This window comes from Nicotiana tomentosiformis, chromosome 12 (assembly GCF_000390325.3).
Source record: "Nicotiana tomentosiformis chromosome 12, ASM39032v3, whole genome shotgun sequence".
Lineage (NCBI taxonomy): Eukaryota > Viridiplantae > Streptophyta > Magnoliopsida > Solanales > Solanaceae > Nicotiana > Nicotiana tomentosiformis.
The window spans coordinates 119,654,540-119,678,164 of record NC_090823.1 but is presented as its reverse complement, the minus strand read 5'-3'; the positions used below and the strand labels follow the sequence as shown (position 1 = coordinate 119,678,164).

The 23,625-nt window shown below is 36.2% G+C and overlaps 1 protein-coding gene across 6 annotated transcripts; it reads right to left on the bottom strand.

Annotated features, from left to right (window-relative positions):
• Positions 1–161: 161 nt before the first annotated feature.
• LOC104102410 (coatomer subunit beta'-2-like) lies at positions 162–19,797 on the bottom strand. 6 transcript variants are annotated; one of them, XR_011412709.1, is made up of 26 exons: positions 19,403–19,796; positions 19,129–19,149; positions 18,964–19,025; positions 18,550–18,604; positions 10,778–10,814; positions 10,339–10,664; positions 10,117–10,248; positions 9,878–10,026; positions 8,158–8,226; positions 7,712–7,862; positions 7,553–7,618; positions 6,900–7,088; positions 6,370–6,510; positions 6,190–6,264; positions 5,915–6,091; positions 5,725–5,816; positions 5,526–5,642; positions 4,931–5,045; positions 4,742–4,813; positions 3,738–3,934; positions 3,567–3,660; positions 2,920–3,026; positions 2,485–2,611; positions 2,020–2,239; positions 1,422–1,488; positions 162–453 (listed from the first exon to the last, which is right to left on the bottom strand). XR_011412709.1 is itself a non-coding variant. In XM_009610108.4 (26 exons), exons 1-25 carry the CDS (start codon positions 19,403–19,405, stop codon positions 1,469–1,471), a joined length of 2,739 nt encoding a protein of 912 aa, XP_009608403.1. In that variant the 5' UTR covers positions 19,406–19,797; the 3' UTR covers positions 162–453; positions 1,422–1,468. The 6 variants fall into 6 exon arrangements, 2 of the variants coding, with proteins under 2 accessions (XP_009608403.1, XP_009608402.1); XR_687694.4 differs by having other exon boundaries at positions 162–422; XR_011412710.1 differs by having other exon boundaries at positions 2,049–2,239.
• Between the last annotated feature and the right edge of the window lie 3,828 nt (positions 19,798–23,625).

Below are 23,625 nucleotides of genomic sequence, written 5' to 3'. Positions count from 1 at the left end.
CACTAATTCAACATGTACAAAGGGTAAGAGAGTCGGCTTTTGAAATCCAAGTGCAATAATAACCACAAAATATGTGAGCACTCCAGCACTACGGACGGCTCTTTAACATCGCCCTCTCTTGCTTGAGGCAGATTTTAAGAAAATGTGATTGGAAAGAGATGGAAGTTAAAACACTTTCTGCGCTATTCCCGCTTTTATATATGGTATGTGTTTCTACATTCACAAGGGCACGTAAGAATTTGGAAGGTATAAATTTATGCCTCAAAAGAATAATAACGCTATGAGGAGACTAAAGCTAATAGCCGAAGCTGGAAAGAAATGTCTTTCTACAATATGCCGACAAAACTCATTGCTACAAAATCACACACCACTGGCAGAACAGACATCCGGTCCCTTGAACCGTCCCTTTAAGGCAGCAGAATCTGGAATGAAAACAAGAAAACCATCATTTTCCTGTTATGAGCAAAAACAAAAGATCTCAAGCCGAAAAATACTTAGATTTTCTTTCAATCTTTGATGACGATCAAAGAAATTGACACAAAACTGCTGCTAGTAAGTGGAACTTTTACACAGTAAGGCAATGGCTTATAGAAGCTGAATGTCCGTTCCAGTTAATCCACTACCAGGTTAAGTATAAAGGTACTGTAGTCAAATATTTAACTACCACTATGAAGGTTGAGAGCTGCAGAAAACAATTATTATAATCTTTTGCCCGTCCCACCAGAAATATTTTGTATGGCTGTACTCCTGTAAGAGAAACGTATGAATCAGGGTATTGTCTAGTAACATGCCTTTCTTCAATTTTATTGCAACAATGAATTTTGATGCATTTGTTTCAATCAACTAATATGTCGAACAGTGTTGTTAAAGGCGTATTTGAGGCAGGTTTAGACCCTAAAACTAGGGGTCACATGTCAGGCACTTCATTTAGCTTAGAAGAACTTTGGTGGAGGTACTAAGAGCCCGTTTGGACATAAGAATTTTCAATTTTTTCCGAAATCAGCGCTTGTTCATAAAATTTTAAATTTTCACTTGAAGATGCATTTTGGAAATTTTCAAAAATTTGAAAAACTCCAAAAAGCTGTTTCTCAAAATTTTCGCTCAACTCACTCACAAAACTTCAAAAACAACCCAAAATTATATTCATGTCCAAACACAACTCTAGTTTTCAAATACCATTTTCACTTGAAAATAAAAAATTCACTTTTTTCCGGAATTTTACAATTCTTATGTCCAAACGCCCACTAAGTATAAGGGAGGTCCCTCTAGTTAATCAAAACAATAACATTGTACTGCACGCCAGAGAGTTGGAAAGTAAAGTGAGACTTGAAGTGACCAATCAAGTAGACATATAAATTGCTTAATAATTTTTTCCAGGAAAATCAATTGCGATTACAGTGTTGCAGAAATTTATTTCTCACCTTAAGAACGGATTACATACAACTGGAACCATCTGTCTTGGCTGAACCTAATGACGTGGTGTAAGAACTGCAAAAGCATCAAAAGAGAAAAGTAAGAATGTAAGAGAGAACAATGGCAACATCAATAACCAAAAATATGTACCAAACAGTGATGATAGAGAAGCCTGAAAACAAGCTGATGAAGAATTGCAGGCAACTGCCCGAATTTGTGCAAAGAAAACAGAAAGCAGACAAGGTGGGCCACTTGTAGCAACATTTCAAGCTCAAATGATAAAGATGTCAAGAGTAGAAATTACTAATGAGTCAGATACCCAAGAAAGCATGATAAAGAATCAATTGCTTAAACCTTCCCACACGGAAGAACAAACTCCAAATGCTACATTGTTTGTCTTACACAGCTGTGTAAGATGTTTTCTCCTTTTACTTGGGGGGGGGGGGGTGATTGTTTAAAATGTTCCAATCCGGGCTCGTTTATTTTACTTTTGGCAAACAGGCAAAATGGCAGACAATGAAAATAAGGAACCATGAAAAAGAAAAGAGAAGAATTTGGAATCTATGAAGGTCAAATACAGCAGCTAAAAGAAATTCAATTAATCACCAGCAAATAAACTAGGATTTCACACCAACCCAACCAATTGCTTTTAGGCTGACGGTTTTCCTTCAGTATTCGTACCCCACTCTTCGTCAGCCTCGTTTCCATTAACGAGTACTGCACCATCAGTAGAGTCAGCATCCACCACAACAGCCTCTTCTTGGCCCTCTTGTTGAATGTCATCTTCACCCGGTTCTTGCACCTCATCACCATTCTGTTCTGCAACCTGACCGGTTAAAGCAAGGGAAGCAATTACTTAACTGATTAGCTTTGACCAACAACGACAGGTTTAAGATAAAGTATAAAGAAATCGAGCTATTAAACTTTTTTTTTTTTGAAAAAGGAATGAATTATCAACTTCACATAAACCTATCTGGGTAAAAGCAAATGGCTTTTCTTATTTTATGAAAATGATCACATGTAAAGAAAACAATTCTCATAAGAAAAATTAGAAGCATGTCCATCTTATACCTCATGATCCAACTCTCCATTTTCAAGTGGTTCTTCATCCACTCTCATGTTGCTGAAAGCTTCTACGAGGTTAGTAGTTGGTCTATCAGCATAATTTCCATAATCTGCCGCTGGCGGGTATACACCCCTACATAAAACAAGGAAAGCAACCAAATTGGTGCCAAATTTTCCCAGTGAACTTTTGTCTGTTAATGTAAAAGTTTCCTTTCAACAGACCATACATATTGGAATTAGAACACATCTTTTTGAGCTCATGCTCCAAGCAAGAAAGAAAACGAACAACAAATTGAGCAAAAGGTGTGACACTTGAAAAAAACAGGGAGCTTCCATAAGCAAAAGCAGCATCAAAAAAAGCATTAATATTTTGAGAAGGCCACTGGCAGTTAGCGAAGAGAACATAACAAGATGCATGGGGAAAAGAGCAGTATATGATACCTTTCCTCCGCAACTCTAGCTTCAACAGAATGTGCAATTTGCCAGTGCTCAAACAAGTTAGGATATTCTTCAGGATCAGCCAAAGCTTCTGCAGCTTTCTGGTTAACCTGCATGCAGAAATTATGCAAAACAAGGTCAAAGATTTTGTGCTATACAGATGTTCATAATTGTCGTACAAACAGCATGAAGCCCAAACAGTAAACATGACATTTTCATTAACTACCAACATTTACCATTTTCAAACTTAAGGTCAAATACTTTGGTTAAAGTAGTCTGCGTCTGGCGGGGGGGGGGGGGTGCATCAAGCCGTATTGGTTCCATAACTTAGGAAGAAAAATGCTTGTGGCACGATCATATGTAAAAAATAAAGCACAGTTGTGAAAGAAAAAAATAGAACGGTACTAACTACTACGCCTGGATTTGTTTGACACCTCGCTATCACAGGCATAAATAAGCCCCATTAAAGAGTACAGAGGTCTGAAGTTTCTTTGCACCATTAACTTAATGGTCAAGAAGCTTCATACCCGGCTACATTAAAGTTGAACATCCAAGTGACCGCTAACCTAGAGAATAAGCCAGCTCTGGAAAAACTTTCCATAGAGCACAAAGTACACAGAACAGCAAACACAAAAAGGAAGATCACTAACCTTACTGAGGTCCTTTCTCCAAATTGATACTATTTCAGAAACTTTACTAGGCAGATAAGATCTTGCCATAAATGCAGCCTCAGGTACCCGATTGCTGCAAAGAAAATGTCACATGGATATCATTACAATAAGAAAAAGACATATATGTAGTAAGATTATGAAAAAATATACCTGTCAACCAACAGCTGAATGCACTCGTCCACTTTACCCAACAGGAACATGCAAAGGAATGCAACATTGTTTTTCCCGTGCTCTTTTGCAAAAGAAGCTAGTTCAGTTATTCCTTCAGCATCTCCTAGAGAAGAATAGAGTAGCAACAAACCACTCAAGTCATTTGCATGCTTCAAACACTCCTCTGCCGTCTCAAGCTGCAAAACATAGTAAAACAGCAACAGTTATGAAAAAGTCTTGAAAAGTAAATAAGCACATGCAATTCGCAAAAGTAGTCTTCTTTTTAGATGAAGTGATTTCAATTTTGCAAAAGTAACATTACTAGAATGCTGCAAAAACCAACTCCAAAGCACCCTCTGCTACTTCACTACAAACAGAACAATAATGACAACTCTATTCCAGGCTAGTTGAGTTAGCTATACGATTAAATACTCAATAATTTGGGGTTCTCTAACATTTCTATTGACATATAAATATCTAAACGGACTAAAAACAATCCTAGTTATACAAGTTCTCTAAATCCATTTCGCTCCACTCAAACCGTGTTTCATTCAAATACTCAATAATTTGGGGTTTTCTAACATTTCTATTGACATATAAATCTCTAAACAGGCTAAAAACACTCCTAGCAAACACTACTTGGCTACAAACAGAAAATGAGGGAAAACTTTAATATATAACAGGACAACAAACAGAGTAGTCAAGTATTTATCCTATATAGAGTGATATACTTGCTCCTTCCTTCAACCAAGAGAAAGAGAAGTGTTAATTGCGTAGCAATCACAATAGCCGGTAAATTTCTCCAGCAACATAAAAGGATATGAATCAAAGGTTTTCTGCAAACAAACTTTTTGGATACTAAAATTCACTTGAAAGTTAAAGGAAGAAGCTTAACATTTAAACTTTTACGTGTTTCTCTTTGAAAATTCAGTAAGTTTCAATTTCCACTTGTCATAATTCCTTCACAAAAAGAATTGGCCCAAGTGGCAATAAGTAACAGTTACCCTTCCACTAGACATGGCTAGGTCACCCAACTGCTTCCATTTGGACTCACTCTGTGCCACTACGGCAATCTCCTGCATACATAGAAAGGACCAAAATTTTTACAACGTGTAGTTCTTTTTCCGCAGCGATAAGTCTAAAAGAAGAGGTGCTGCAAAGATAAACAACATTTCACTAGTTATTAGCCTCACCTTTGCAATATCTAATTTACCCAGCTGTATGGCTAGTTCAAATCTGTAGTCAGGGTCTGTAGCAACTTCTAATGCTTCCTCTATCATTCCACGTGATTCCAAGAAACGAGCAACACTGGTAGGAAGAATCATTCAATCAGACCCCAGGGAACTACAAACCAGCATGCAAGACCAAGCAAATCCCCCCCCCCCGAAAAAAAAAGGGCAGACTACTTGATATACACATGGAGAACTGCTAGGTAAAAAAATTTCAGATGGAGTGGGCAGGTATAAATGAATTATTAAATAAATAAAAGGTTATTGTCTATATTAGTAAATAACTATATTGACTAGAGATAACAATGCCTACGAACATAAGCAAAAATCAAGACCTACAAACCAGCTGCATTCCACACAACTTAATTGGAGCCAGTACAGCAACAGATATATACATTTTACAACATAAAATTACAACGTTTGCATCTGCAATTTTAAAGACCAAGTTTATCGCAACCATGTTTAAAAGTTTTTTTAAAAAAAATTGTAATCCTGCGCACAATTTATTTGTAATGTTCCCTAGAAAAGCCCATCATAAAGAGTTAAACAAGCAATATACCTGTTGTGATGCTCCTTAGGAATTGATGGTAAGACCTCATTTGCTCTATCCCAGTCGCCACGCATCACAAGTGTCTTGTACTCAATCAAGCCAAGGAGTAGAGTATATCCCACCACACTACAGGAAAGAAGATGGGTTCATGTATCTATTGAAACAAGTCCTGGCTTCCTTTATTAAAAGATCACACAAGCTTACTCACTTAAACTCCTTGTCAATCAGAAAAACTCTGCTCTGATTAGCTAGGTATCCGAGCAGGTACATGGGCCGGTCAAGGTGAAACATTGTGGTCACCTAAATTTAACAAAAAAATTCATCAACTCACCCAGTATGAGAACATATGTTTTGCAGATAAAAGTGCCCAGAGAAGCAGTATAAAGGATCTATCATACCTCACCCCCAACACAATAGTTAAGTCTCCAGGAAGAATTATTGTAAATGAAGCAATCCCCAACCCAAATTCCAGTCCGGACCCGTTCATTTATCTCGTTAAGAAGTTCAAAAGCTTCTTCAACACCTTGTTCATCTACTGATCTTCCACTATCTAAATGTGCAGAGACCACATCTCGCTGCATATCATCAAAACAGTAGGAGGATTGTTAATACAATAATGTACAGATTTTTTTTACCACAAGTAACTTCAAAATTGGTGAAAGAGAGCTCTTACATTGTACTTAAGTATGTAGAATGATGTATCACTAGCAATTGCCACCAGATCACCACTGTCGGCCCAGTATAGATTCTGAAGAAGTTGAAGCAAAAGAACTCAGCAAAAAATTATAATTACCAGATAAAAGAGTAAAACGCCACCCTACTCTATATCAAGGTAAAGCTTTATATATCTTACTTTGACATTAACATCGATTCGCCGTATCAACCTGCAGTCAGCCCAATCATAGAAACAAATGAAATCATTCGAGCACATTGCCAATAAAGTACCACCATAGATGCGCTCAGCAGAGAAAGTAGGCCGAATACTCTTCTTCTCCTGGAGAATATCCATCATAATTTCGGTCAGAATGTGAAAAGAAAGAAACTACAACTCGCTGCATGCTTCAGCTTCAAGATAAAGAGAAAGTAAATGCATTTAAAAAACTATTTAACTCATTCACGAGGTGAACTATTTACCTACTTGTCAAGCTCAGTCAGAAGTAATTCATCAAAACTTGAGGGTTTAAAGCAGAAATGCAGAAATAATTCATCAAAACTTGAGGGTTTAAAGCAGAAATGCAGAAACGGAAGAGGGGCCGGGGGCTGGGGGAAAATTGGATTCCAATGTTGGAAAGAATGTATCATGAGACGAATCAAACAGCAGCTAACGCAAAGCGCAAAAAATATGCAAACATTTTGGAGACATTTGGAAGGAAGAATTTGAACCTGGAAATTTTTGCTGAAGATCTTAATCTTTGAAGTACTTTCCCTCACAGCATATTCTCCATCCGAAGACCAAACAAATTCCAGAGCTGAGCCAAATGACCTATTTCTCCAAGCCAGAGCGGTATATATGATATATTCTCCATCTCCACAAACAACGACAAACCTTCCATTTGGATTATGCTTCAAGCTCTGTAAAGAAGAAGTGCAAGATCTTCAGTAAATTAACTTCAGTAGTCAACCTTCTAATGATAACCCAATTGAAACAGATGCCAACTACTATATTATACCCATACTCTTTAAACTACTATAAGATGGCAGTACAACAAAATCAAAACGAATTCTTCAAGTTTACCAAAATAAGGAAACTAGGAAATATAAAAACAGCAACTCTTGGGAACAGCATCAACAATAATAAATCACTCATTCCACATATAAAGTTCTAATGGCGTGTACGGTTTCAAACATATGGACTGCTCGTTTAACTAAAGGAATAATAGCAACAGCCTTTCACTAGGATGAGTAGTACAGTGTAAGCAACTTCAAACACTAATTCTATAAGACTGGCATTAACTATGTGAACCAATCTAATTCACTTGTTATAGAAAGGATTACACAAGATTACACCAATATTTATATTCAATAATCAAACTCACTTGTGGGTAGAGGTCACAAGTTCCCATTTCCTTGACAGCCAAAGGCAGTCTCTCTCCATCAGCGACCTGAGAGGAAAAGCAGAAAAAGAATTCATATAACAATTTTGAGGCAGTGAGAACAATCAGGTGAGGAAAAGTAGAGGTAGCGTGATGCCCTACTTCATAATCTGCCCCGATACTCTTGATGTTAACAGTCTGAACTTCATTGTGCTTAGCCCATATAACTTTTCCACTGTTATCCATACTGGCAACAGGTACTTCTCGACCAAGTTTTACCATGATGGTTCCCTCATCATAACCAATTACAACCCTGTACATATAGCACAATCATGATAACTACAACTAGCTGAAAAAAACAAGGTACAAAGGAACAAAATTAATATGATGATCTATTTCTTTTCTCTTCAATTTTTCTGTAGTTGCAGATATTTTGTCAATTTGCTAGGCCCACGGCTAACACTGACATTTCCCTATTTCCTCGTCCAGAAAAACTTTCTCACTATGAACAAGAAGGAAACTAATTGAAAGGCAAATTGAAGTTACAAGCAAATGCACCAACTTCCAAAGAGAACAACGATACAGCTATAATTAATTGGAAAACTCACCTCCTTGAGTGTTTCATGTAACCAATTGCCCATACTCTTTCAAGACCATAATTCAAAGTGTTCTCAAGTCTACATGAAAATGCCAACAAACAAAAGGATTAGTAACTGTAACTTAGGGGCGAAGCTACATGTATTAAAGGGTGGTCGATTGACCACCCTTCGTCCAAAAATTACGCTGCGTATACCGGTAAAATATTAGGTTTTAGAGGTATAAATATACTTAACACCCTTTATTTGAAAAAAACAAATCCACTTTTTTCAAGTTTGAACACCCTTGAATAAATTCCTGGCCAGTGTAACTCAAGCACAAAGAGTTAAGAGAGAACGAGGAGTCAACAAGAAAACTCATACAAAACCAATTGACTCGTCATTTCCATAACACAAAGTCATCAAAAGATGAAATGCCCTGCTTTTAAAAGAAAACTTTTACTCGAAAAATAGAAGTTCATCTTCTTAGAGGAAATATAATATATATGTTTTTAAGGTTAACCAATCAATTTCAACCCCCACACCCAAAAAAAGCTGAAAATGAATAAGTAGCATCAGGTTTTTTGACACTAGATTCATTTTACCATGACATGTTCAGCTTCAGCCTGTAGATATAGAAAAATGGGAAACCTACTTCAGCTCTCGCATGTACAACAAAAAAGAGACTTCAAAAATCTTTTCAATGCACCATCTGATTTTACTCAAAAGTATCTCATAAACCAAGGTCCAGCTTTAGTATAAGAGATGTGTAAATCCAGCACTATATGATAGATTATGTTTGTATAACACAAAAGCCCTGGGAAGGATATCCATTTATCCCTCAGTCCCAAACTCCAAACCAAAAAAGAAGTTCCTCCCAGTAACAAGGACATGAAAATACCATTATAGTCTTGATTTTGACCCGAACCGATAATCTACATGGACCAATTACACTCGAAGTCCTTCTCAATATATGAATAGACTGAGAACGTAGAAATAAAATAAGAGGGTGAAAGTAACAAAAGAAATGATGAGAAATGAGAAGTTTCTATAACATCTGAGGCTGTTGTTTGTTCATCCCAGATTAATTTTATTATGCCAATTTGAAGATCAGATTCGGGAAGGAGCATATGAGGGACACTATACAATTTCTACTTTTTTTCTTTTAGAAGGTATATGATTTTTACTTTTAAGGAATTGAAAAGAGAGAAAAGGCTGCGCTAAAAGCTGATAAAAGGGTCACATGTAACTTCTGTATTATATAATTCGATGCAAACAGTTCTTTATAGGAAAATGGTCATATTTCTGTTAAAAGAAAAGGGAGTTAGGAGATGGGCATTCAATTTGGACGAAGGAAATGGCAGATAAACACTTCATGCACCTTGGAAACAGCAGCAAATCTTAAATGGTGAAAGCACGGCTCTTAACAGATATATTACAACCTACCACTAACTTCATAAAGGTCGTCAACTGTAAATCAATATGAAAATTCACATAGCTTTCTAGTTACCTGGTTCAACTGATTTAGACAACTCAAAACAATAAAAGAAGAGGCCTTTCCTCTTAAAGAAATAGCTTAAATATGTCCATACACATGTAGAGCAATTAGTGTCTTCTCGAAGGTAATGGAACCAATAAGTATAGAACAACTTACTAGAAACAGTCATTTCTTAGAAAAATAAGCAAATTCATTCTTTTGTCATTCATAAGAAAATTTGAACTAAGCTTAGATGATTAGGCATCCAACCATTACCTATAAGTGGTTGCGTGCCATATACGAACAGTACCATCTTCAGAACCTGTAATTATAATTGGAAGATCGGGATGAAAACATACAGCTGAGACATTGTGTGTGTGGCCGTCAAGAGTCTGGACACAACTTTTTGTCTGATAGTCCCACACCTGTTTCATGGATACCAATACATTAAATAATTCAAGTTCTATATGTAAATAATAAGAATGGAACATGGAAAATGATAAAGACTGGCAAACCTTAGCAGTGTGATCATCAGAACCAGTAATTAGATAGGGTTTATCACCCCCAGTGAAATAGTCTACACAATTAACTCCTTTAAGATGAGCATCCAGAGTGAAGTTTGGATCAGGAGAGCCAAGGTTCCAGATCTGAAAAAGTTACAAGGTGAATGACATGAATATGAGTTAATCAATTTCTCTGAGGAGGGATGGAATGAGATGAAGGACAAATCCGATTACCTTTATAGTCCGATCAAGGGACGCGCTAGCAAAAGTATTGGTGTCTTTTGGATTAAAGGTGACTTGCATCACATAATGGGAATGACCTTCAAATATTTGAGTGCATAACCATCCCTTCTCCCAATCCCAGAGCTTTATTAGCATGTCATCAGATGATGACAGCACATAAGGTAATGTAGGATGGACAGCCACACACCTAATATAATCTGTGTGTGCCTCGAATACTTTGACTTTATCCATGGTGTTGTAATTGTAAACACGAATAAACATGTCATCAGCACCAGCAACAACCCATTGCTTGCGTGGTATAAACTTAGCTGACCTAACTGCAAAACAACAACAGAGGTGTTTTGAAAAAATTGCAAACCTTAAATGAAGCTAAAGGTTGCTTGGGAAAATCCTATTCGACAAAGAGACCACTTGGATTCCATAAACGAACCTGGTAATTCAGTAACTTCAAAAGATTTTACCATTGTCTGCATCAAAATGAATTACCCATCAGCATTCTTATCAATAATGCTATCAAATCATATTTTGATCAATTTACAAAATGCTGATAAATTTTCTTTTTCATATCAACTAATCGAAGAGTTCAGATTTGCACATAAGCACCAGTAGCATCTCAGATGATTCAAAGAAGTGAATATTTCATTTGAGGTTTTGAAATCTTGTGAGAGCAAGTATTGGTTGCAGATAGATTTAGATTAATTTAAGGGACAGTTGTGGTACTTGAAAATAATCTGACTTGTAAGCTATGTTGCTCGGACTCTCCGAAAATGTTACCGGGTGCGTGTCGGATCCTCCAAAAATAGTGTATTTTTGGAGGATCCGACACGGGTGCGGCATCATTTTGGAGAGTCCGCGCAACATAGCTTGTAAGTACTCCATTGCAGCTAGACGATGTTATCCCTAAGGATGTAGAAGAAAAGGTAATTGATAGAGAACCAAAAGACACGCACAGGTAAAGAATAAATCAAAGTGACTCAAGTTCACTAGTAAACTTAGCTTTTCCAAGTGAACGACCAGTGCTAACCCCACAATCATTTTCATGTCTATAAGTACATATTGCTTGATGTAAGGTAGCATTTCTAAAAGCTCTCTCTTCCCGGTTAACCATGTTCCTAATACTCAAACTTGCTAGCATCTTGCACCGCAATATTGGCTCCCTCCCTACGAAGTATCTGGGTTTACCTCTCGGGGAAAAAACATAAATCTTCAACTATTTGGAATGGGGTTCTAGAGTAAATGGAGAATAGTCAAATTGGAAGTTATAGAATCACTCTTATGAACAGTGCTCTCGACACTCTCCCCATTTACACCAGGTCTTTCTTTCCTGTTCTTAGCTCTGTCTTAAAACGCATGGATAAATTGAAAAGATACTGTCTTTGGAATGGCAACAAATAAACCAATCCTATTTGCCTAAGTGGACAGATGTTACTATCGACCAAAAGTTTGGTGGTCTCGGAATTAAGAATTTGGAACACCATTGAAGTTCACTTGACGAAATGGCATTGGAGGTTCAACAAGGAGGAAACTGCACTTTGGAGGATACTATCGATTGAAAAAGATGCTCTCGAAGCTCCGTGGTGTACCAGAATCTCAGGTGCACCACATGATCAACTCTGTTGCAAACTTGTGTTTTCTAATAGGAAATGGTAGAAGAATCAGCACCCAACGGTAATCGAAGTCCAAATCCCAAAAGAGACAAAAAAAACCTACGCGGTTTTTTTCCATCTGCCTAAGCCTCAGTAAGTAGAGTTACCGGTACCCGTGATGATAGAAATAGCAGATACCTAGTGGAATAGTCAAGGTGCGTACAAGTTGGCCAAGACACCACCATTTATCACAAATCTATACTATATTAAAAGCACGAAAGCCATTAGCGAAATGTTGTTCGCCTTTTTTACCCTTAAAAGTAAAATTTATAGGGGATAAAGTAGTCATTTTATTATTTTTCTAATATTTAAACTTTCAAAATCAACTAAACTTTTATATATTTATTTTTTCCTTATTTGAATTATGTAATATACCATATTTATAAAGGAAAAGTAACAATACATAACATAGGAAAATCAGGATTTCTAGGTTTAAGAGTCTTTTTGTTTGTTCTTAGGAGTCTTAAAACCTCTGCGGCTAACTTGTGAAAAGATGTTTTGATTATTTGTATGCTTAACGATGAGGTCTGAGCTTTTCGTTACATTTTTTTCACGTCGTCTTCTTCGTGCGGTTGTTGATGTTAATTTCCTCTTCATGCGGTTGTTGTTTTGTTTTTGTTGATTACTTCTGTATTTCAGTGTGAATCTGAATCTTTTTACCTATAGTAAACATATATTGTGTCGTATTTACTTGAATCGGTCTTTCTATTTTTGTTGCAAATATTCATCAATGATTCGTTTAAATAATTATGTAGTGTACGAGTCTATATAGTGTGGATGATAAAAGAATCATCTTTTTTGTGCATTAGGGAACTAAAATTCAAAAAAATTAGGTTGAATAGAATTGGCTTGAAGGTATGTTACTATGACCCTAATTTCCTCTTTCTTATTTAAGTAGTATAGTTCCTTAACCAAAAATAAAGTTCTAAATAAACACAACTTTTGTGATGACAATTTAGTGCCAAAACAAGTACTCGGATGCTTCAGTTTCATTCATCGCAACTTTCAGGTTACCATCTCTTGCCTACCATTCTCATCTATGATATTTTCTACTTTGCAAGTAGATGTCCTGTATGAACCTATATACTCTCGTGCTCATAATTTATAATCTATCATGCGGTTTCTTCTTTTTTCCATTTCCTTTTTTCTTTATAGGATTAGTGTGTTTTCATGTATTAATACCAACAATAACTTTCACCTTCGATTTCAATGAGATAATTATATTCGCTGCCTTTTAATTTTGTTATCTGTTTTGTCAATGTAGACTAAACTCTTGGTGTTCCTTTGGACACATGTGATAAAATTTAAAATATTGTTGACCTTTTCTTTATGTAGTTTTTATTTTTGTTTTCAGGCTGATGATTCTTTTTAAGAGCTTAATGAAAATACTTCGGTATATTACATTGGACAACTATATTTTCATATATTTAAGCTTAAGGCTTGATTCGGTATGATTGACTTTCATATACCCTATCTTATTCAGATTCTCGAGTTAATCAGATAACAAGCTTATTACATGAAATCGATTAAACTAATTTCTTTTATCACATGGTGTAGGGAAGATTTAGGCCTCCAGTTTATTAGAAATGGAATAAATGCACATAACCACAATTCAACATGTCCACCAGGTTGTGGTAGCTCTTGATTCAACTGAAAATATAGTACTGCACGTGTTCGGTTGATAATGTTCTTAAGGATTTTTTTTCTCAGTTGTTCCTCGAGGAAGGTTTATTGATTTTACTTACTATTGATTTTCTCCTTTTATTCATTTTATAAGGTTCAATGCCTGAAGTCAGCTATGCAAACCATAATTTCTATGCAATTCTTGTATAGTTTGGCATAACTTTTGATTCTTTTTCCTTTTCTTTTGATTGTGTTTTTATTTTAAGGGTGAGAGAGAGGAAGCGATGGAATAAAGAAAATAAGGAAGAAGCACATATATGAAAGCAATGATAATATAGGGACTTCTGAATAGTTTACATCAATTGTTGATTTAACCATTTTTTTAAATCAGTAAATAGTACTTCATATCATGGATTGTAAAGCGCGAGCCGATTAAATTGAAAAATAATAACCGTTATTTAATGGTGAAACAAGCGACTAATGCTTGCTTTTATTTTTACATCGTACAAGTTCTCTATTATATTTTTAAGAGATCTTCCTCTTATCTATATTTGAATTATGCATTGATTTATTTTCATGTTTTGGACTCGAGAGGCTTTTATCTGTGACTTAATTTATAATTTTTATACAGGTTGGTTGAACCATTGCAATTCATAATAGAAATTCACTATTATTTTTCTTTCTACGAATATCTTTCTTGCAATTTCAGTATTTTTGATTCATTTCACAGATGATTTATCTATATTCAAGAAAATGGTCCCTTTTTTTTATGTATATTCTTAAGATCGTTATAAATATGATATTGTGATATATCTTTTTGTTTGAATTTTTTGTGAATCCTTATGGTTTAAATGTGGAGTTCTTTTGTTCAGTAGGTCATGTAAATTTTTCTCCTTTTAATTTGTTTTCCTTTAATAAGTGTATTTGAATCCCCCTCCCTCCCCTCCCCTCCCCTCTTTTTATTTTGTGATCATTGAGTCATGTAAATTGGTTCTTTTTTTTAATTATAATAGTTATGTATATAGGGTAGCAGATCGAAGAGAGTTGGAGATTGGGGAAAAAGAAGAGGTGGTGGGTGAAGCAGTGGTTTTGTGAAGTTTTTACTTTTTTCGTTGAACTATTCTTTAAAGCCAATATTTATCCTCTTTCCTTTTTATGCTATCTTTAGAAAAATGAGTTTTTATGAGTTAACTTTTTTTATTTAATTTTATCATGGTTAATTTTATAAATACTTCAGTTTGTGCTCAGATCAATTTTTTTGCTCTCAACCCCAATCCATATATTTATTCTGCTTGTTTTTGTTTTTTTCCGTAATTTTCTTTTTGACATGATTTAGTGATGGGGGACGATATGAAGTCATTACATAGGATTTGTTTTCTAATCTCATAATCAATATTTATATTTTCTAACCCAAATTGTTGTGTATGTCAATGTATTAATATTTATTTCTCCATTTAAATGAACGTTGTATTTATCTCAGCATCAATTTATATTACACATAATTTATTTTCTTTGTACATTTTTATTGATAGATGTACAATACACGTGCAAAGCACGTACACTAAGACTAGTTAAAAAAAATGGGAAGATGCTTGACCGCACTTACCCTTAAAAGAACAGTTCCATGATATTACATCATTTCTACTCTATACAAGGTTGTGATTGCTGATATTTGTACTACTTAGGGGTGGCAAACGGGCGGGGCGGGGCGAATATAAGCGGGCCGAAAACGGGTAATGTAAAAACGGGTAAATTATTTGACCCGACCCATATTTAATACAGATAGAAAATTGGTTAACCGGCAGATAATATAAACCATATTATCCATGGCTTTTTGAATATGATCACTTTTGGGAGAATTCCTAATTTCCCAAGCTTGAGGAACCCCAATTTGAGTCTTTACAAATGTAAAAGTTAAACACATTAGGTATTCATTGGTTATCCATTTTCTAAGTGGATAATATGATTCTTATCCATATTTGACCCATTCTTAAAGAATTCATTATCCAACGCCTTTATTAGTGAATAATATGAATGGATAACTATTTTTTTTAATCCATTTTGCCACCACTAATACTACTCAAGGATGGGATCTTTTTTAGAAGAAACATTAATGATTGGGAAGTTCAAAGAACATGCGACTTGTTGCAAATTCAAAACAACATGTTCTGAACCAACATCAGTATGATTCCACATTAAATTGGGAAGCCAATCAGATGGCCTATTCTCTGTCAAACCTTGTTACAAGATGGTGTTCTCAAAAGCTAACACAGATTGCTGGGCATGGAAGAAGATTTAGCACAGCAATGCCTCTTTAAAGGTTTCTTGTTTTTCTCTTTTGGGCATAATAGCCTAATTGACATGCCGCCCCTCCTACTCCACGAGGTCTCATTCAACCACCTGAATCTGCTCAAAACTTATATTTTAAACCACTCTAAGTCTCGACCAAGCTTATAAGGCATGTGTTTGCTTAGTGAGATAAAGTGCGTGCTTACACGCTCTTAAGAGCGATGTACCAATTTTGATTAAAAATATTTTAAATGAAACTAAAAAAAGAAGAGAATAAAAAATATAAATCAAAGGCTTTTTTTAATAAAAAATATATATTAAAGGTTTATATATAACAAGATTCCTCCCACCTTCCCAGACTCCTTCCCCTCTCCCATTCTTCTTCTTCCCCTTACCCCCATTATATATCTCTATACGCCTTTGTTGCCGTTTCTTAGATTTTTGTTCTTTCCCTCTCCATTCCTCTTTCCCTATTTATTTTTCTTTCCCTCTCCTCCCCTTTCCCGAAGCCCTCCTTCCCTCTCCCCATTTTTTATTCAAACCGTCGTAACCAGATTCAAATTAATTCAACTCCACCATAAGTCCATAACCAATTTTTGATTCAAGAAAAGCTAGTATAAAAGTTTAGCTTTTGATTCTTTGTCTACTTACTGAGTTTTTATACCAGATTCACCATATAGTGGTTTGAGAAAAATAAAGTGGTTACGAAACCACTCATGGAGGAAATCGATGGAGGTAGGTGGATCTGTGATAGTGGTGAGTGGAGGACTGTGATGGTGGTGGGTGGAAGAGAAAGAGATTAAGGAAGAGAAAATGGATTTGGAACTTTTTGAGAAGTAGTGTTGGAGATGAGAGAGATGGGTGGCAGAGCAGTGGAGAAGGATTTTACTGGTGGACATAGAGGAGATATGTGGCGGACAGGTGGTGACTTCACGGGTGAAAATGGAGGAGATGGGGGGGTGGGTGACGGATGGTCATTAATTGGGTTTCGAATTCAGGCTCAAAAACATCGTTAGTCAAGCAAGAACCATGATTCTGATTTTAACAAGAATTTATCTCCGGCCATTTCAAATCTAATGATAAAATCAGAAAACAACGAAGAAGCGATGAGTGGGGTGGTCCTTAATTGGGTTTTGAGACTTTTTTTAAGAAAAATAAATAGTCTCTTAAATAAAAATGATGTTGCATGTTTTTATCTGACGTGGACATTGATATCAGCGTGATTGAGAGAAACGCGTGGTCGGAGGGGGCTAAAATGCAAGTTTTGAAAAGGTCCAGGTGCTTAGATGAAACCCCGTGGAGTAGGAGGAGCAGCATGTCAAAACGTAACAATTAGAGTGTCAATTATGTTATTCCAGTGTTATCAAAGGCGCACTAAAGCCCTGAAGCCAGGCTCAAAACATGTTGAACGCTTCGCCTCGCTTAGCGAGCACTTCAGTGTTGTCATCAAGGCTCTAAGGCATACTTTTCCTTGCCAATGAGCGTAATCCTGAAGCGGCGATACTAAACAATTGATATTTCACTTTAATATAAATTTCCTTCAATTTCTTTGTCCATATATTTGGTATTCATGCTTATAGATATTAGTCTTGGACTACACGTACATATTTATAGTTTTTCTCCATTTGCCCTTTCTTCATTAAAGCACACGCTTTATTTGCGCTTTGGGCTTAAAGCCCCAATAGACTTTTTTGCACTATTCACCTTTGATAACACTGGGCTATTCTGCCTTTTTTATAACCGTAATGTCCGGGCCAACTTGCACGCACCTCCACTAATTCTAAGGGATACCTGCTACCTCTCACCAACAAACTAATCCTGAGAGAAGAGGGTTTCAGTCGTGCAACAAACTAAACGTGAGAGAAGAGGGTTTCAGTTGTGCAACAGGCATCCTCTGTGCGATGAACATCCAGAAGATGTTAGTCAACTACTTTGCACGGCAAGGTGATTCGCCAACTGTGGTGCATGTTTTTGTCATACTGGGGATATGTTGGACCATGCCACACTCCACTTTGGAGCTTCTGAAGTGCTAGAACAGAGATGGACTGAATAAGAGAACTCACAAAATCCAGAATACTATCCCCCAGGCCATTTGGCAGACAGTTTGGATCGAAAGGAACCATAGAATTTTTGAAGGCAACAAGAGAATGCGCTTAACCTTAAGTTTAGCTCAATGTCCTTGGTAGATTTTGGTACAACCTAGTCTATATACAGAATGCGGATGCCATGTTAGATATAATTGGAAACTTGCACAAGTTGTAACTATGTCTCGGCACTAACTTAGTGCTTTTTCTTTCATTAATAAAATTATTTATTACTCATCAAAAAAATGTTTGCATATCATCTTTTTTTGATAAATAAGTTCGCATATCGTCTTTCTATCCTTCCATTAAATCCTTCCAACCTAAGTCTGCTGTGCAAACACATTCACTCATGCATCGAAGGATCAACACAGACCCAATGCAAAAAGTCCAGCGGTCACGTTTCATGACTTGTTCATTTAAGTATGGCCTGAATCAGTGGATTGAGCTACCACCAGATCAGACCAGCCATTCTAATTCTCCAGACTTTTTGTTAATATCTGTATATGACATATTTTTCGAGAATTCAAGTTTATTAGAAAAAACAACACAATTTTGAATACCTGGGTCTGGTAGTTCCAGATGCAAACAGTCCCTGAATACAAACTTGTCAATATCCTGCAAGAATGAAGGCAGAAAATGAGCTGCAGAGAACTAAAATTATAATGATAAAATAACTGACATAGCACCCATTATCCAAAGAAAGCAACTAGCTTTAATCAATAAACTTAACATCATACTCAGCTCAACCCTGCTCTGCCTCCCACTCCAAAAACAGACAAAATTTTGATAATTTTTCTTTTCCGAGCAACATATCACTCCAATAAAAAAAATCAGCTAAATGAATTCTCTATATCCATTTCGCTCTATCAGGGCCCAGCCATTCCAATATCAAACACTCCAAAAATAGTAAGCACACACATATATTGCATCATATAACATATGATCTATTTTCGTAGAAACTGAAGTCCAATTACCATGGCTCCGAAGGATGTAGATCCACGGACTTTACCCGTTCCGATCTTTGAGCAAGTTTTCTCTGATCCAAAAACCAGAATCAGCAAAATGTAGTTACATTAATTAAAAAACACTACCAAATACAAAACCACCAGTAGTGTTCAAATTTGAATAAAGTATATTACCTTAATCTCCAACCTCAGAGGCTGTGCCCATTTCGAATTCCAGATTAGAAAAACACAATGCAACAAGTGAAGTTAGTAATAACAAAATACCAGATCTCAAGCAAGCTGAAACCATAAATGAATCATGAATCTTCGTAAAAATTTGTGCGAACTTAATATATAAATATACGTTTAAAAATTAATTCAAAACGAATCGGATCGGATTTGAATCAGATCCGAGTTGTTACATAACACGAAAAGGATTCAGGAATGCTTGAAACAGCAAAAAACTTACCATTTTGAGTGATGAATACAGAACTTTCTGGAAGAATTGAATGAATCAGGGATTCGTGAATTGAAGAGCCCTAAAGATCAGAGTGAGATCAAACTAAGGGGAAATCCAGAACGGCCGGGTGCAGAGATCTTACAAGTTGGAATTGATTTTTGTGTGAATTGAGACAGAGAGCGAAGAAATGGAGATCGAACAGAAAAAATCAGTAGAGGTTTTGGTCATGAAACAGCGGAACCTCTGTAAGATGGCAAAAAGGGGGAAGCGAACAGGGAGATTGTATTGTATGAAGATGATACTCTCTGCTCGATACAATTAAGAGTAAAAGTCCAATTTAGTCCCTTATGCTTGGGATTTGTATAAAAATAGTCCCTGCACTTTAATTTGAAACTCTAATAGTCCTTCAGCTATGAAACATTGGTGCACCAGAAGATATGCACCCCGCATCTCCAACTAGTTTAGCATTAGCTCCAGAAATACCCCTAAGCAGCAAAGCCAAAACGCATTAGCTCCAGAAATACCCCTAAGCAGCAAAAGCCAAAACGCAGCGACATTAATTTTGAATTTTATTAATATTTTCTGAAATATGTACCATTAATAATCTCATAGCTACTGAAATCATTAAAAGAACCCTTAATAATTTATTGAATACGAAGTATTTGAAATACATAAAAAAAAAAAAAAAAAAAAAAACCATTCAAGTAATATTTCAAAAAATTGCAAATGGATGTGCACCAATCATTGATTGTTCTAAATAAAGCCTACGTTACACGCAATAGTATCTACAATTAGGAGTGTACATAGGCCGGTTTGGTTCGTAATTTTTAATTACCAAACTAAATCAATGGTGTCGGATTTTTAAATCTATAAACCAAACCAACAAAGTTGGGTTTCGCTCGGGTTTTTCAATTTTTTCGGTTTTCAAACTTTTTTCCGGTAAAGTCTTCATACCACAAAATATGTAACATGTGCTCCAAATATTTCTTTAGTCCTAGTAAGATACAATTATATAATGTATTTTCCAAGAAAATAACACAATAATATGAGATAACTCATAGCATTATACTAAAATATTCAATAACAAAAATAATAAAATTGCATAACGCAAAAATTGCTAATTAATAAGCCATAATAAAAATTAACATAATCTAAAAATACTATATAGGTCATGCTAAAATAAGTATAACTAATAAGTACTATTAATTACATAATAACTAAGCACTAAAGAAAAAGATAAACTAAGTTATACATTTCCATTATAAATCAATGTAAAACTAAAAAATAGATATCCAATACTATCATCATTCCTAATGTTGAATTGAATTTCTTTTGTTAGCATTAGTATTGATTTAAACTTTGTTTGAATTACTACATTTATGGGCAATAAAAAAAATTATCATTCAAGAATGTTAAGCCCAAACTTGAAATAATATGTTAAAAGATAATACTGTAAAAAAATTTAAAATATATATAAAAAAATTACATTACAATAAATATTTATATGTATAAAATATTTATAAAAATTGTATAAATGTACTATCGGGTTGGTTTGGTTTCGGTTTGACTTTTTTTAGTTAAAACCAAATCAAACCAATTATGTTCGGATATTTTTTCAATACCAAACCAAACCATGATAGGGTTTTTTTTCGGTTTGACTCGAATTATTGTTTTTGGTGTGATTTATCGATTTTCTTTGTACACCCCTATCTACAATTACTACTGAAAGAATATATAAAAAGATCATTAGGGCCATGTAAGCTATCCATAATAATTATGACTAATACCTTTGGCCAATTTAGCTCTTAATACATGACTGTTATTAGAATCAATATACAACTTACAGCACTAGCTTCAAAATGATACTCTTTCTCTCTTAATTTATCTGGCACTTTTTCCTTTTTAATCAATCCAAAAAAGAATGTCATCTTTTCTTATTTAGAAACAAAATATTTTTAGAATTCCTACTTTACCCTTAATAAATTGGTTTACAATTACAGTCACACATATATCTATGGTTTGTTTTTTATCACAAATTCTAAAAGTCTTTATTTCTTTCTTAAACTTTGTGCATGTATAGGGTAAAATATGTTTATATTAAACGATCGCATGAGGAAGTGACACGTGGAGCCGAAAATAAAAGATAGTTGAATCCTAAGGCAACGGTCCTATATGTTACCAGAGAGAATGATACTCATAAAGATGAAATAAATGTTTGTCACCCGGATAGTATTTAATGAGGAATATTCTATAACATTAAGTACACGATCCGTTACAAGGGATATGGCATTCATTGTCTGCCGTTACACATTCTTCAATGGCCCTCATTGACATTAAAGAGGGGCTTGATCCTAGGACCTTGTTCCGTAAGTGCAACTATAAAATAGTGAGCTCAATTATCATTGTAAAGGACACAAATTTTCTGACAAACAACGCTACACTTTTTTCAAAGCTCAATATAATTTTATCTTCTTGTTCGTTGATATCGTTGTTATTGTCCCCGGAAGCCCTGCTCCCGAAATTACATTTTCTGTTGTTTTATCTTCATTTCAAGGCTAAGTATTATATTTTTTGTCTAATTCATCTATTATTTTAGGATTAAATTAATTCACTTGTCTATAAACCACGTATAAATTCAAATGTACCATTTTACGGATAAATATTTTAGCTTCCACCGTAGGGCTTAGACAGCTGTGTAATTAAGTTAGTCCTTTCCTCTTTTACTAATGTGTTTGATTATTTGTTCTTAGCAAAAAAATCATAGAAAATGGCTTGAGGCCTAAGGAAATCAACCTCAGCGCGAGGATTCAATAAGTGATACCCGCAGTGAGGGGAACGAGGCCACACCGGTCCACGGCAGGCGGTACCCGCGACATGTTCGAGATGCGACTCTTGATGATGCTGAAGAAGAGCACGTCGACGAAGCGGTAAGGGTCTTGCATGAGCAACAAGAGGCCATTTTAGGCCATCTCACAGAGCAGGATAAGGTTATGACAGAGCTGAAGCAGGCGTTATCGGGTGCTTCCAATAACGCAAATTGACGAGGTCCAGTTTCTCCCGGTGCTCCCGCAAATCAAACAACGCAGAGGGTCGAAAATAACACCCTGTGGGGCAAGGTCGGCTTCAATGGGGCCCGGGGGGCTGATCCAGTCACAACAACGAGAGTAATCCCTTCAAAAACGAATTCATACGGTCTATGAGGAAGTAAACGTCAGCATAGACCAAATTCCAGGCGCACCACCAGTGCTGAAAGGGTTGAACTCAAAGAAGTACACTCAATTGCCGTACAAACCAAGCGCGGCACCAAAATTGATCTCGGAGCGGTTTAAAATTCCAGACGTACCGAAATATGATGGAACTTCAGATCCTCGGGAGCATATCACCACCTATACAACGGCGGTGAAGGGGAACGACTTAGCTCCCCATGAGATCGAGTCAGTTTTGATGAAGAAATCCGGAGAGACTCTCACGAAGGGAGCCTTGACGTGGTATTCGCCTTTACCCGAGCATTCCATAGACTCCTTCAAAATGCTCGCGGATTCCTTCATTAAGACCCATACCGGGGCCAGAAAGGTACAGGCCCGAAAGGCCGATATATTCAGGATTGCACAAGGAGAGTCCGAGTTGCTGCTGGAGTTTGTAACCCAATTCCAGAAGGAAAGGATGTTGCTACCGCCCATTCCATATGAATGGGCGGTTGAAGCATTCACCAAGGGTTTGAATCCGAGAAGCTACGATACTTCCTGAAAATTAAAAGGGTTTGAATCAGCTCGGTTTCTCGGCATCAGTTAAGGGTCGGGACCGGGAGAAGAATAAAGAGAAATTAAAGACAATTTTGACACAGATCGACGGTCTTTGAGGAGCCAGTTTTTGCCCTATGAACAGGCCGAAGGACATCACTTTCACGGAGGAGGACGCAGATGGATTGTTGCTACCGCACAATGAAACATTGGTAATCTCTTTAAATATATTAGATTTTAAAATCAAAAGCGTTCTGGTGGATCCAAGGAGTTCGGCCAATATTATATAATGGAGGGTATTGGATCAAGCCAAGCTCACCGGAAGCATCATTTTCGGCCACAAAACTCCTCGTCGGGTTCAACCTAGCAAGTGTGACAACCCGAGGAGAGATCCTGCTGCCCACGAATGCCGAAGGGGTGATGCAGACGACCCTTTTCGAGGTGGTGGATGGTGATATCGGCTACAATATTATCCTGGTAAGACCATGGTTA